Source organism: Mastacembelus armatus, chromosome 18 (genome assembly GCF_900324485.2).
Source record: "Mastacembelus armatus chromosome 18, fMasArm1.2, whole genome shotgun sequence".
Taxonomy (NCBI): domain Eukaryota; kingdom Metazoa; phylum Chordata; class Actinopteri; order Synbranchiformes; family Mastacembelidae; genus Mastacembelus; species Mastacembelus armatus.
Window position 1 is genome coordinate 5,639,629 of NC_046650.1, and position 15,886 is coordinate 5,655,514.

Here is a 15,886-nt window from a genome sequence, read left to right on the forward strand (position 1 = left end):
TTCCTAATAGGCTTCTTTTTATTTTACGTGTTTTTTTTTTTTTTTGTTGTTGTTGTTTTGTTTTTTTACTTGAGCTAAATGTTATTTTATTCTGCTGCAGCTCTGTTTTTGATTTAATTCTCTTTATTCAAACAGAGATCAGAAGGGTATACATACTGACGCCACATATGCAAGGAGTAGACTGTAATTCCTTTGAATGTGTAAAAATGATAATCATCAGAACAATTCATTGAAATAAAAACAAATATAATAAAATGCTGAGCTCCGAACATCACATATTATAGTAAATGAGATGAAAAACAGCTTTCTGTCATGTTTCTTATACATTGATATATATGCTGAAAAATCTTTTAAAACATCAAAAATGTAAATATTTTCTCATTTAACAGAAACAGACATTCAAACATAAGAGTAAATAATCATGTTGATTTAGATGTTTTACTGACTATCTGTTCCTATTTGTGATTTTCCTCTATATCATAAAAATTAATATAAAATCAAGGAGGAGGATGTCCACACTGGAAACGAAAGATGAATATTGTTATTTTCACTTCATGGAAAATGACACTTTGAGACTCTCTTCTGCCTGCTTGCATTGAATATTTTTCCACTCTTTAGGAATCTCAGCAGGTTTTGCATTGTATTCTTTGGCAAAGCGATTGTTGAACTTTGTCATCACATATTTCCAGTAGCTTGATGCCCGAACACTTACATCTGAAACAATTTTCCAGTCTGGGAAAATTTCCCTGTAACGCTTGTAAGGGTAACTTTTATATTCTGTAGCTTCACAGCTAAAATTTACGTCACTGTTTACAGAGGATGAGCATATGTCAGTGGCAAGTTTTCCTGTTGTGGTCCATTGGTATCCACCCAAACCATTTGGCCGGTGTAGTGAAACATGATGTTCTTCATGGTTTGTTCCTCCTGCATCACAAGGTGCTTTGCAGAATGGACACTGTTTACCACATCCAATCAGTCTGTTAAACAGCTCAGTCTGAGGCTTCAGGTGAAGTTTATTTAGTTTTGTCCAGATGCCTGATTTTTTAAACTGCTCTTTCAGAGCTTGTCCCATCTCACTGAGAGACACTGTGAGCCAGTGAGCAAACTGTTCTGGGTCAGCAGTGTTCAGGATCATGAAGGCACCAAGTGCATCCTGGGAAATGACCAGTTTATCACCAAGTTCCTTGCAGATATTTTCAACAAATGTCTTCAGACTGCTGCTATTTTTCATTTTGGCCTTTTTGATGGCATCATTTATGCTGCTGATACTTGACTGAAGATGTTGATCCTCAAATTCAGACATTTTAGATCCATCTGAGAAGTGTTTCTCTATTTGCTGATGAATCCACTTTTTCACATATTCCTCATATGAGGAAATGTAGCTCACATACTTTTCAAATTTACCCTGTGAAAGCAAATCCTGTAAAATTGAATATTCTAAGTCCATCCGTGTGCTGAACTGCTGTGTTGTCAGCATTTCACCAATGACGTCATGACCCAGGAAACGATTGACAAAGTTTTCAACTGCAGGTTTCAGACATTGGTTGGTGAACTCTTCTGCCTTCTTTTGGCACTGGTCTCGTTCATGGAACACATCTTTAAAATCAGCACGAAACTTCTCCTTGTTTTTCATCAGACATCTGTAAGGATCATTCACCTGGAGGAAATCTTCATGCATCTTCTGGAAGTGTCTGGCTGCAGCTCCACAGATGTGCTGTTTTAGAGAAACTTCAAACTCTGTGGCTGTCTTAAGGTCCCGGTTGTTTTGCAGCCTCTCATCAATCATGTGTAGGATCTCCTGGATGTAGGTTTCATGGTAATTGGTTTTTCTTAAAGGTTTTTCAGTCACAAACTGTGTGCAGGCATCTATGATGCTGTCAGACAGTTTTTCTACTGCCTTTAAGTGATCTGGACGGTTAAGCCATTTAATTATTTTGGCTTTAAATTTTTTTTCAGCTGTAAATTTAAAAGGCTCCAGACCACAATCACGCAGGTTTTTATCATTTAACAATTCAGATGCATGACTTCCCTTATGTGACAGGTTAATTCTCAGGTAATAGGACACACTGGCGAAAACATCTGTTGCCTTCTGTTCAGAAAAAGAAAGTTTCTTCAGTGTTTCATTCCACATCTTTTCAAATTCTTTGTCCAGTTCGTCGTCTGTCATCTGGACATTTCTCTTCCGACATTCATCAATCAGTGCACACACTGCCTTCTCTATTTCTTTTGTGTGATCTTGCTTGATTCTATCAACTTCTGTCTGTCCCCGTCTGATGTCAGCTGCTGCTTCCAGCTGATGAGACACTGAGCTCTTCATTTCTTTTCCAAGGCTTTTTGCACTGTTTTCAAAGTCGGCTTTGTATCTTTCTACCAGACAGACATGACCTTCTGTTTGTGTGAAGTACTGTGTCAGATTATCAAGAAGCTTTGTCTCCCCATTAGACAGAACTAAACAGGCCTCAGTTTTCAAATCCATGAGAAGTTCTTTGATGTCAGATGTTTCAGATGTTGCAGCAGCTGTACCGAAATTTGAAATCCTTGTTTCAGCATTTGTAACCCATGTGTACATGTCTTTCTTGAATTCCCATTCCCATTTGTTGAACTCTGTGCACAGCCTCATGTATGCATCAGCCACTAGGCTGTTTCTGAAGCTGAAGATGAAGTTTTCATGTTTTACTGCCCTCCACAGGCTGGTCATCCACTCTGTAAAGTCCAAGATTTTATTAGCAGATGATTCACAGCTTCCCAGTAGTTGGATGATGTTTTTCTTGAACTCATATACAGCCTCACTGTAACCTGCATTCACTGGTGCCATTGGTGGGTTTCCATTCCAGAGTCCAGGAACGTACCAGTTCCCTGTGTCTGGACTATACTCCATTACATCAGTGAAGCTCTTGTACTCGTCTTTCTTTTCCATTTTGGCTGCAGCCTGGGTCATCTCATTTAGCTGCTGAAACAGTATTTTCCTGTCTCTTAAGTTCTTCTCATGGGCTGAAACATCAGACACATTCTGGTGGACAAACTGACATTTGGGCTTCTTGCCCACCTCTTTCATCCTGAGAAAAGCATGTACAACTATTTGGAGAATGTCCTTCATTTCTGTGGAGTTCTCCATTGCAATGTTGATAATGGTGATATCACTCAGCCCCACAACAAGTGTTGCTAGCTCATTGTCGTGCTCATGACTGTCATCCAGCTGTGCCAGTTCTGGTGACTTTAAGCCCTCAGTGTCAATGATCACCATGAAGTCACAGTTGAGAACTTTTTTAACATCTTCATTGATTCTGAGCAGCAACATAAAAGCACCTCGAGTACATCGACCACTGCTGACTGCAAACTGCACTCCAAACATGGTGTTAAGGAGAGTGGACTTTCCTGTGCTCTGAACTCCAAGAACTGTGACTACCAGGATCTTGTTCTGTGGAGACACCAAGTCACTGAGCTGAGCGAGGACGTCACTGGCCCATCTGAGAGGTATGTTGGATGCATCTCCATCTACCAGCTCAAGAGGAAATCCATCACGCAGTAACTCTGCACACAGTTTGGGCAGATGCTTCAGTTGTTGACGTGATTGGGATGTTTCTGGAAGGGAAAGCGAAGCTTCATAGATTTGACCCATTTCACGGAAGAAGTGTTCAGTCCCCAGTGAGCTGTTGGAAAGTTGTTTGTCAATGTCTTTAATCTCCTCTTTCTTCTCAGAGTCCTTGCATTTCCTTTTGTACTGCTCTCTGAGGTCAGACAGTTTTTCTCGAGACAGGTTATCAAGGTTCATTCGCATCCATTTCAGGAAATAACATCTCTCTGTTCCTGGCCTTGATATAGCACTGATGAAGCATGACATTGCCTTTGACATGTCATAAGAGTTCTGTTGTTTCCGAAGTTCTTTTTTCTTTTCCTGAAGATCACTTTTGTACATTTCTATGTTTTGAGACCCAACTTTTCGAAGACGAAACTCCTCCTTCTCTAAACTTGTCAGTTCCTTCCATATTTGGCCTTGCAGGGGAAGCTGTGCTTCTTTGTAATTTGGGATGTCTTGAATTTCTGCAGTGATGGTATCTGCATTTTTCTTAGCAGCCTTGCACTGTGGACAATCCTCATCAACTGAGATTCCCAGTTCATGGGCAATTTCAGCCATCTGCTCTATTTTCATCTTCATCTTTGAGTTCTCAACTATGTTACTGACTGTTTCCCTCAATTTTTTGACAAACTCTGCATCATTTATCCCCTTGTTTTTCAAAACAATGTTGCTCTTAGTCAAGCCCAACTTGGTTGCTACATTTCTGAATGCATCTCGTCTGAAGCTCTTACTCTCAGGGTTGCTCACCAAGAAGATCTGTGCCTTGTGGTGCTGGTTGATAAGCAGTTCACTCTCAGAGTCCAAATTGTCAAAGAACACAAAAACTGCTGCAGATGTCAGACACAAAAAAGAAAATTGTGTTTCAAATGAAGCAACATCCCCACGAAGGTTAGCTACAGCTACTGGCTCACTGAAAATATCAATGTTTTTGTTTCCACAAGGAGGATACCAAGTAATTTCAACCAGTCCACTGGAAATTCTTCTTGGACTGTCACCACCCTGCATGTTACAGTGAACAAAGGTGTCATGGTACTGCTGAGAACTGCTCAGAAGCTTATTGAGGATCTCTGACTTGGACAGGGAGCACTCACCCAGTCTCACAAAAGATATCATTGGAAGATCAGAGAGAACAATTCTGTCTTCAATGAAGCCTTTGGATTCTGAGAGTGACTGAGGTCTGTACTTCTTAACAATGTCTCTCATGGCCCACAGCATGAGTGTGGACTGTTGTGTGTCAGAGTTGGGAAGCAGCAGAGGTACAGAAAACTGACACATAGACATTTTGAGTGCCATTTCCTGTCGGACAAAACCATCAGAAACCAGAAACAGAGCAGTGATTATGTCGAGGGGGTTCAGCACATCACCTGAGTTTGGACTGTCAAACAGGTCTGCAAAATCTAACTTGTCAACACCATGTGCAGAGTCGCTGGTTGATTCACCTTGTGATGTACATTTCACATCCCTGGCTGTCACATTAACCATCATCAGTTTCTTCAGAAAATACCATGGAAGATCTGAATTAGACTTGGCAGGTTCATCAGTAATGGTCTTCTCATCAATCTGAAGTATTCTGCTCAGTGACAGCTTCTCTCTGTAGTGCTGCTCCAACCCCAGATCCTCCAGCAGGCTCTGCAGTTGTGTCTCTGTGGGCATGAAGATGATTGTTACTTCAAATAGACAAACATAAATTTATGCATATACAGTGGGTACGGAAAGTATTCAGACCCCTTTAAATTTTTCACTCTTTGTGTCATTGCAGCCATTTGCCAAAATCAAAAAAGTTCATTTTATTTCTCATGAATGTACATTCAGCACCCCATCTTGACAGAAAAAAACAGAAATGTAGAAATTTTTGCAAATTTATTACAAAAGAAAAACTGAAATATCACATGGTCATAAGTATTCAGACCCTGTGCTCAGTATTGAGTAGAAGCACCCTTTTGAGCTAGTACAGCCATGAGTCTTCTTGGGAATGATGCAACAAGTTTTTCACACCTGGATTTGGGGATCCTCTGCCATTCTTCCTTGCAGATCCTCTCCAGTTCTGTCAGGTTGGATGGTGAACGTTGGTGGACAGCCATTTTCAGGTCTCTCCAGAGATGCTCAATTGGGGTTAGGTCAGGACTCTGGCTGGGCCAGTCAAGAACGGTCACAGAGTTGTTCCGAAGCCACTCCTTTGTTATTTTAGCTGTGTGCTTAGGGTCATTGTCCTGTTGAAAGGTGAACCTTCGGCCCAGTCTGAGGTCCTGAGCATTCTGGAAGAGGTTTTCTTCCAGGATATCGCTGTACTTGGCCACATTCATCTTTCCTTCAGTTGCAACCAGTCGTCCTGTCCCTGCAGCTGAAAAACACCCCCACAACATGATGCTCCCACCACCATGTTTCACTGTAGGGATTGTATTGGGCAGGTGATGAGCAGTGCCTGGTTTTCTCCACACATACCGCTTAGAATTAACGCCAAAAAGTTCAATCTTGGTCTCATCAGACCAGAGAATCTTATTTCTCATAGTCTGGGAGTCCTTCATGTGTTTTTTGGCAAACTCTATGTGGGCTTTCATGTGTCTTGCACTGAGGAAAGGCTTCCGTCAGGCCACTCTGCCATAAAGCCCCGACGGGTGGAGGCTGCAGTGATAGTTGACTTTGTGGAACTTTCTCCCATCTCCCTACTGCATCTCTGGAGCTCAGCCACAGTGATCTTTGGGTTCTTCTTTACCTCTCTCACCAAGGCTCTTCTCCCACGATTGCTCAGTTTGGCTGGACAGCCAGGTCTAGGAAGAGTTCTGGTCGTCCCAAACTTTTTCCATTTGAGGATTATGGAGGCCACTGTGCTCTTAGGAACCTTGAGTGCTGCAGAAATTCTTTTGTAACCTTGGCCAGATCTGTGCCTTGCCACAGTTCTGTCTCTGAGCTCCTTGGGCAGTTCCTTCGACCTCATGATTCTCATTTGCTCTGACATGCACTGTGAGCTGTAAGGTCTTATATAGACAGGTGTGTGCTTTTCCTAATCAAGTCCAATCAGTTTAATTAAACACAGCTGGACTCCAATGAAGGAGCAGAACCATCTCAAGAAGGATCAGAAGAAATGGACAACATGTGAGTTAAATATGAGTGTCACTGCAAAGGGTCTGAATACTTATGACCATGTGATATTTCAGTTTTTCTTTTGTAATAAATTTGCAAAAATTTCTACATTTCTGTTTTTTTCTGTCAAGATGGGGTGCTGAGTGTACATTAATGAGAAATAAAATGAACTTTTTTGATTTTGGCAAATGGCTGCAATGACACAAAGAGTGAAAAATTTAAAGGGGTCTGAATACTTTCCGTACCCACTGTATGTTGAAAAGTCTGAGAATGTGGCACAAAGCAGTGATGGACTGGTGACCTGTCCAGGGTGTACCCCTGCCTTTCACCAAAAGAGATCCAGTAGATCCACATGACCCTATAAGCGGGTATAGATAATGGATGGATGGATGTTATTGATGGCAAGTATTCTTACTAAAGTTCTACTGTTCTGTTGTGTTGTAATTTAAAATATATATGATCAACATTTTTGTCAATTATGTAATGTATGTAAATTGTGTAAATGTAGTTTAGTAAGGAACAAAAGGTTTGCATTAGTTAAACATTGATTGATAACAGTCATTTTCATTGGTTAGAGCATGTTCATTGTTATTTTGCCTCAGTATGTATTGCATGGTGTTTTTGGATTTGTCAGTTATCAACATTACAACAATAAAACAGAGCTAAACTAGTTCATACTGTAAACGGTGCCACTGTGTTGTGGGACCCAAGAGTAAAACCTAAAAAGATGGTAGATGTTTAAATATCTGAAGCAATGTGTCAAAGAGAAGTTAGAGAATAATTCTTATCTTCATTATCTCCATGTTTGTTCACTCCAGCAGACTTTATCAAGTGTCTTTTGTATATCATACTACTGTGTTTATAAATGAGATAGAACATATGTTAAGGACATTTTTCAGTGTAAATAAATTGATATTCCTGTTGGAGTTAGCATTACACTTCCTCAATTGTCTTTTGTTGTTTGTTTTCTTTGACAGGTTAATTTCTCAGACAAACCCTGTAGCAAACAGTAGATTTCAGGTGGCCTAAATGTTTAAAATTGCAACTACCTAATCACAAATCAGTAGGCTGCATGTAAAAACATCCTGCATAATTTAATACTTATCATTTAATAACAACGTTAATTTAGTTTTAACATAACTCAAATACTATTGCATAAAATTTTAATAAAATAGAAAGAATAAAAAGAAGGTAAGAAGACAAATCTTTTACAGTAATATAACTTATAGAAAAAAAAAACTTGCTACCTTGATTGGTCAAGCTCACAGTTAGAGTTAACCAATCAGACACAGGGTCAGGGGCGAGTCATAGTAGATGCAGGTGTGGGACCCACCTTGATGATAGGACTGAAGGTTTGCATTTCAATTTAAAACAAAAGGGTGTGGTGACAGATTGAGACTGAGATTAATTTTGGGTTGCAAATTGTTTTAATCACTATTTTATCAATTTTGTAATGCAACTGAACAAACCCCAGTTGCTTTTGATTTTCAAAATGTATGTTACTACTACAATGTAACTACTTTGAATTTTAAGGGAAATCCCTGAGTCTAATATGAACAAAATGATCTTGTCCTTTTCAAGCCAGATGGGGCCTTCATCAGCAGGTTCAGCATTAGACTCAAGTTCAAATATAATTTTCAGCAAACAGCAGCATGTAGAAATGTGTTATCACTTTGAGCTGAGACTGCCGTGCTAAAATGTTCATTCGGGTTACCTAAATACATTTATTATCTCTGCCCTTTAATGCCCATTTGCAAAGTCCATTAATGTGGAAAACCCCTGTGATTTATTGCTTCATTTTCTATAACTTACTTAAATGTGTAGCTGCCATGTCAGGTGTGTCTATACTTTGATTCTTCAGTTCATCAGAAACTTTCTCCCCCTCCCTGGAAATGGTCACAGTGTAGTTCTCCACTTCACCAGCAGGAGTGTCCAAATGCAAAGACACTGACTCACTGCTGACATTAGAGACTTTGATCCTCCCAGGACAGCAGGGAACTGTGGAAATAATAATAATATGCTGATGATCATAATGCTTTAATTAAAGTTACCTACATACACACTGTACATCAATTAGTGTCTTTCTGCTGACCTCTGTCAAGTTCATCCATCACTGCTGTTGGAGGGTCTGTTGTTTCCTCACAGTAAAGATCAATACATATATCTTCATCACCAATTTTCTTTATAAATGATAAAAAATATGATGCAATATAATGAATTAACTTATATAGGAGAGTGTTTCCATTTTATTTTTCTGCCTTTTTAGCAGATGGACAAAATATTTACCTCCATTGTGGTTAGTCAGTCATCCCACACTTCTCCTGATTATTGAAACAGCTTCTCACTGAAGGTTCATTCAACTCCTTATTTAAATATCCTACCAATCAACGCCATGTTCTGAACGAAATGTTCTGTAGGGCTGCAAAGAATCATTGATGAATTCGATTACAAAAAAATGCTCGAAACTTGTTTAATTACTATCAGTTGCGTTATTGCACCTGCTACGCATAGGGATCATTGTTCCACACGGACCGTAATCACTGTCGCACAATGCATTTCCGTATCAAATGTTGGCACTTACGGCAGAGAGCGAAACCGTCCGTAAAAGGCAGAAAATGTCCCAATTTTTTGGGATCGTTTCAAACTTTAAAAAGATGACAACACGGTGTAGTGCGTGTATTGTACAGTAGAACTGGCAAACTACAACAGCACTTCATCAATGCTTCAGCATCTGAACAGAAAGCATCCGGCTGTGAACCAGACCGGTGTCCTGTCGAGCCGACACAAGGTAACGTCATTTTAAGGTAACATGTTGTTTCCACAATAGTATTATTGTTTAAAAATGCAGAAGTCAGTTTTATCCGATTACTCGAGTAATCACTGAAATACTCGGTAGAATACTCGATTCCAAAAATGATCGATATGTGCAGCCCTAATATTTTGCTAATCAATGTGCTGAAATGACAAACCTGCAGTTACATCCTCCCACCCCCGAAACTGCTGCAATGTTCTCACACCATAACAATAACACTTGTTAGATCATCTACTTAATCATTCAGTAAAACTTTCTTACAAAGACAAGGTTCTTAACAAGGTAATGGGTAATAAGACAGGACCACTAGAACTACCAAATTATTTTATAACAGATAATAATGTAATAAAAAATTTGGATATAGTGGTTAATGAATTTAATTCATTTTTTTAGAAATATAGGACCTCACTTAGCAAATAAAATTACAAGTAAACAGGGATATTTGAATGAAGGTTGGAAAGGGGAGAATAAGGTAATGCAATCAATGTTTCTATCGGAGGTGGATGAAAAAGAGATACTGTCTGTGGTGCAAAAATTAAAAAGCAAGACATCAACTGATAGTGATGTATTGATATGAAAATTATAAAAATGACTATAGATTTTATAATTAGACCCCTATGTTATGTTTTCAATCTTTCATTTAAAACAGGTACTTTCCTAGATGGTATGAAAACTGCTAAAGTTATTCCATTTCTCAAAACAGGTGATAAACATTGTTTTAATAACTACAGGCCAGTATCATTGCTTTCTCAATTCTCTAAAATCTTAGAAAAGTTGTTTGTTAAAAAATTTAATTGTTTTGTTGAAAAAAATGTATTATTAAATGACAGTCAATATGGTTTTCAGTCAAATTGATCTTCAGCCTTGCCAGTAATGAAAATAATAGAAGATATTTCAACGGCGATTGATGAAAAGAAATATGCAATAGGAGTCTTTATTGATTTAAAGAAGGCATTTGATACTGTGGATCATTCTATTTTAATTTCAAAGTTATATTCATTTGGTATAAGAGGAGTGGCCCTAAATTGGTTGACCAGTTACTTACATAAAAGACAACAATATGTACAGTTTGCGGGCCATACCTCAAAATGCATGGGTATTGAATGTGGAGTCCCACAAGGATCAATCTTGGGTCCGATTCTTTTCATCTTATATATAAATGATATCTGTGAAGTTTCAAATCTATTGAAACTTGTTTTATTTGCAGATGATACAACTTTTTTTTTGTTCAGGAAATAATTTAACACATTTAACAGAAGATGTTGAAAATGAAATGGTTAAACTTAAATACTGGTTTCACAAAAATAAGCTTTCATTGAATTTATTTATTATGAAACTATGGTTATAGAAGCTGAATGAACGCTAACTACAGAAAAAGTAAAAATCACCACAGTAATGTCTGTTGTTTTCTTTACTGTCTCCAACTAAATTCAAGAATACATCATAAATGATCCTTTGCACCTGGTGATATGTTATAGAGAATTTCAAATCAGCCGAAACAGCTGAAAAATTGACCATTTGTGAAATAATTTTTGTTGATTATTTGCATAAGAATGAAGTTGATTGGTCAATAAAATGCATTAAAGAAATACATATACTGTTGTTCATCCAGTTTTTCAGGACATGCCCATCAGTATAAGTCACATAACAGAACAAATGACAGACAAAACAACAGTATATAACTCACCTCTGTAGATGAGATTTGCCCATGGAACTACTGCTCTGCTCAGATGTGAAGTGCTGCTGCAGATGAAGCCCAGTGCAGCCCCTTTTATTCTGCTGGGTTATGATACTTTCACTTATGGTTTAACCTCTTAAGCCATAGGGTGCTGAAAGGTGTGGGTTGACTAAACAGACAACCCACACTAGACCCTTAACAGGTCTGTCAGGTTTACCAGGTTAAGGTGTGTTACTCAGTAAAGTGCTGCTTCCAAAAACCCACCTCAGATTATTTAGCACCAGAAGTTGTTTCTCTGCAGTGCAGCAGAATTAAAACAGTGTGATCTTAACACTGATGCCATGAGAATCACACACTGTTGATGAAACATTTCCCCACAAAATTAAACACTGACATTTGATTCAAATTAAATCCTTTTGCTCATTATCTGAGATACTCAAATCCAACATTTACCAAAGATCTTAGTGAACAAAAGGTAAATATGTGCTGCACAGTTATATTTTCATACCTTGTCTGCAACAATAATATAATATCACCTGGATTTATTTATGTTTGGATGTTTTAGGACTCATTTAAAAACCAAACTTAGACTGGGGGCAGCAAATTAGCGTCACTGTAAATGCTAAATCTGATGTACTGCCTGGAAATACAGTCTTTCTGTATTTTCTTTCTGCTAATTAAAAACATATTAAAAATAAAATTAGTGCTACAAAAAATCATTACTTTTCTAGAAAGTTAATCAAAATTAATAATTAATTATTAAAATTAAACCTGCAAAATACATACTTTGTATATGCACCTGTATGCAAAAGTTTGTGAACCCCAGGTGAACTTTTATTTAAATGTTAATACATTGTTTGTTCTAATGCAAAAAAAAAAAATTGTGGCAAGTACAAAAATGTGCACAGCTCACCAAGTTGGTACTTTAATCTTCAACTAAAGTCTCATTCCAAGTTTCTGACACTCCTTCAACCAGTCTTTGTGTTGTAGCCATGTTAATCATGTTAGACTTTGAAAAAGGTCAGTTAGTGGGATGTAGGGGAACACCCCACCACCACCACCACGCTCTGGCAGTTCCAAGAGGTTTTACAGACACATACAGTGGGTACGGAAAGTATTCAGACCCCTTTAAATTTTTCACTCTTTGTGTCATTGCAGCCATTTGCCAAAATCAAAAAAGTTCATTTTATTTCTCATTAATGTACACTCAGCACCCCATCTTGACAGAAAAAAACAGAAATGTAGAAATTTTTGCAAATTTATTAAAAAAGAAAAACTGAAATATCACATGGTCATAAGTATTCAGACCCTGTGCTCAGTATTGAGTAGAAGCACCCTTTTGAGCTAGTACAGCCATGAGACTTCCTGGGAATGATGCAACAAGTGTTTCACACCTGGATTTGGGGATCCTCTGCCGTTCTTCCTTGCAGATCCTCTCCAGTTCTGTCAGGTTGGATGGTGAACGTTGGTGGACAGCCATTTTCAGGTCTCTCCAGAGATGCTCAATTGGGTTTAGGTCAGGGCTCAGGCTGGGCCAGTCAAGAACGGTCACAGAGTTGTTCCGAAGCCACTCCTTTGTTATTTTAGCTGTGTGCTTAGGGTCATTGTCCTGTTGAAAGGTGAACCTTCGGCCCAGTCTGAGGTCCTGAGCACTCTGGAAGACGTTTTCTTCCAGGATATCTCTGTACTTGGCCGCATTCATCTTTCCTTCAATTGCAACCAGTTGTCCTGTCCCTGCAGCTGAAAAACACCCCCTCAACATGATGCTCCCACCACCATGTTTCACTGTAGGGATTGTATTGGGCAGGTGATGAGCAGTGCCTGGTTTTCTCCACACATACCGCTTAGAATTAACGCCAAAAAGTTCAATCTTGGTCTCATCAGACCAGAGAATCTTATTTCTCATAGTCTGGGAGTCCTTCATGTGTTTTTTGGCAAACTCTATGCAGGCTTTCATGTATCTTGCACTGAGGAGAGGCTTCCGTCGGGCCACTCTGCCATAAAGCCCCGACTGGTGGAGGGCTGCAGTGATAGTTGACTTTGTGGAACTTTCTCCCATCTCCCTACTGCATCTCTGGAGCTCAGCCACAGTGATCTTAGGGTTCTTCTTTACCTCTCTCACCAAGGCTCTTCTCCCACGATTGCTCAGTTTGGCTGGACGGCCAGGTCTAGGAAGAGTTCTGGTTGTCCCAAACTTTTTCCATTTGAGGATTATGGAGGCCACTGTGCTCTTAGGAACCTTGAGTGATGCAGAAATTCTTTTGTAACCTTGGCCAGATCTGTGCCTTGCCACAATTCTGTCTCTGAGCTCCTTGGGCAGTTCCTTCGACCTCATGATTCTCATTTGCTCTGACATGCACTGTGAGCTGTAAGATCTTATATAGACAGGTGTGTGCCTTTCCTAATCAAGTCCAATCAGTTTAATTAAACACAGCTGGACTCCAATGAAGGAGCAGAACCATCTCAAGGAGGATCAGAAGAAATGGACAGCATGTGAGTTAAATATGAGTGTCACTGCAAAGGGTCTGAATACTTATGACCATGTGATATTTCAGTTTTTCTTTTTTAATAAATTTGCAAAAATTTCTACATTTCTGTTTTTTTCTGTCAAGATGGGGTGCTGAGTGTACATTAATGAGAAATAAAATGAACTTTTTTGATTTTGGCAAATGGCTGCAATGACACAAAGAGTGAAAAATTTAAAGGGGTCTGAATACTTTCCGTACCCACTGTATATCTACATCTTTTTGCTGCCAAACTGTCAGGTATTCAATCGCATGACAGCTTCTGAATGAGTTCTGCATTAATGCTGATGACAGCAAAGCCGTTTAGATATGTAGTAGTGGTGTAGTCTAAGGGTATGTGTGTACTGAATACACTGGAGACCTCATGCTTTGAATGTTTTGGTCTGGGTCACTGGGACCTGAACTGTGCAAAGTCTTGATTCCCCTTGTTGTCAGAACTGCTAATCTGTCTGCTGCTTTGTGCTGGTTTGTTTGGTGAGCTACTTCATTTCTTTTGTCTGTTATTGAAGTTCCACAGTTCATAGTAAGATTAAAGTTAGTGCAAACTAGACTGAGAGTTACATCATCATTTGGCTGTGGCGCTACAGTGTCTTCAGGTGAGCAGTGTACAGAGGAGAACAAGCTTTAAAGAGTCTAGTTTTGACATAAGATGAGCACATGCTAAACTTGTGAGCCAGCATATTCGCTTGTCCATATAATTTGCACTGTTGCCTGTACATGTCCCTGTCATCTGAGAGGTCACTGGTAACATAATGACCAAGGTATTTAATCTCATGTGGGTCATTAAGAGCACTTCTTTTAAGCACCTTAGATAAGGAGCTGGCCAGGGCTATGGGCTGATAGTTGTCCATACTGTTAAGTTTACCTGCTTTATCTTTAATCGCTGGTATCAATAAAGTTGCTAAGAGAGACTCTGGTAAAATACCATGTACCATTGACCTAAAGCTCATGACCATAGATGAGAGTAGGAACGTAGATTGACCGGTAAATAGAGAGCTTCGACATTCAGCTCAGCTTCCTTGTCCCTAGAGCCAGTTTCAGCCTCCAGGGATCCGGTCATCGAAGTCCTCACCCTTGACACTGCCCAATTCACAAAGCACCGGCCGCTCATGGATCCTGCTGCGAGTGGTGGGCCCACAGAAGGGCGGCCCCACCTTGCCTTTTCGGGCCCCAGCTTCACCATATCAGGCAATGTCACAGTTCTCGTTTTCTTCTTCCTCATAAGGTACTATTGAACCGCCCTTAGCCTGGTCCGTCACCTAGGACCTGTTTGCCTTGGGAGACCCTACTAGGAGCATATAGCCCCTGACAACATAGCTCCTAAGATCATTCGGACACTCAAACCCCTCCACCACGATAAGGTGGCGGTTCAGGGAGGGGGGGATTTCTTTGTAATACATGTAAAGGTGACTTTTATATTTCATAGCTTCGAAGCGAATTTCTACATCACTTTTCACAGAGGATGAGCATATAGTGTTATGTTTTCCTGTCATGGGCCGCTGGCATCTACCCACACACCATTTGGTCGATGTAGTGAAACAAGATGATGCTTGTGGGGCATTCATTAAACCTGTATACAGTGTAACCTCAACATATAAATGAGATGAGTTCCAAGTTAGTACAAGTATCTACCTTAGTACTGTATGTTATTCAGCAGTAGATATGCGTTTGTGTATAACTTGTAGTTGAAGCAAATGTAAACTGCGTGATTTGATAGTAATCTCCGTGGTAGTACATGTAATAAATCACAGTTTTAAAAAAATAGCCTCAGGGGGTCCTGTAAATATTGGGGGCACACAGGCTGCTTGTGTGATGAGCAGGATTGATGAGGAAAGAGAGAGTCTTGGATTCAGTCACAGTGGTTTCACTTGGTGACAGCAAGAAAAGACAATGGAGTTCAGATTTTAATCACGGCTCCAATTATGTTAAACATAACCGGGTCTACCACATTCAAGTTAACAGATCAGATGAAAGGTCAGGCTGTGATGACTTGACTTGTTCCACAAAGGTAACTATTCACTGAGTGTTTTCACATCACAGATGAAAATCATGATCAGAAAGAGAAACAAAGGTGAATATGTGAGAAATGGTACAGTACAGTATATGTTGTTTTTGGGGGGGCAGGCTATGAAACCACTTGTCTGGATTGTCCATCTTGATTCGAAACATTGTTTGTCATGTTACAAGTTTCTGTTAGACGGGCCTTAGATGCA

The 15,886-nt window shown here is 39.4% G+C and overlaps 1 protein-coding gene across 1 annotated transcript; it reads right to left on the reverse strand.

Annotated features, from left to right (window-relative positions):
- Positions 1-547: 547 nt before the first annotated feature.
- LOC113142864 (up-regulator of cell proliferation-like) lies at positions 548-11,226 on the reverse strand. Its single transcript, XM_026328191.2, has 3 exons — positions 11,158-11,226; positions 8,471-8,656; positions 548-5,220 (listed from the first exon to the last, which is right to left on the reverse strand). The coding sequence occupies exons 2-3, from the start codon at positions 8,487-8,489 to the stop codon at positions 548-550; spliced, it is 4,692 nt and encodes a 1,563-aa protein (XP_026183976.1). The 5' UTR covers positions 8,490-8,656; positions 11,158-11,226.
- Positions 11,227-15,886: the final 4,660 nt, after the last annotated feature.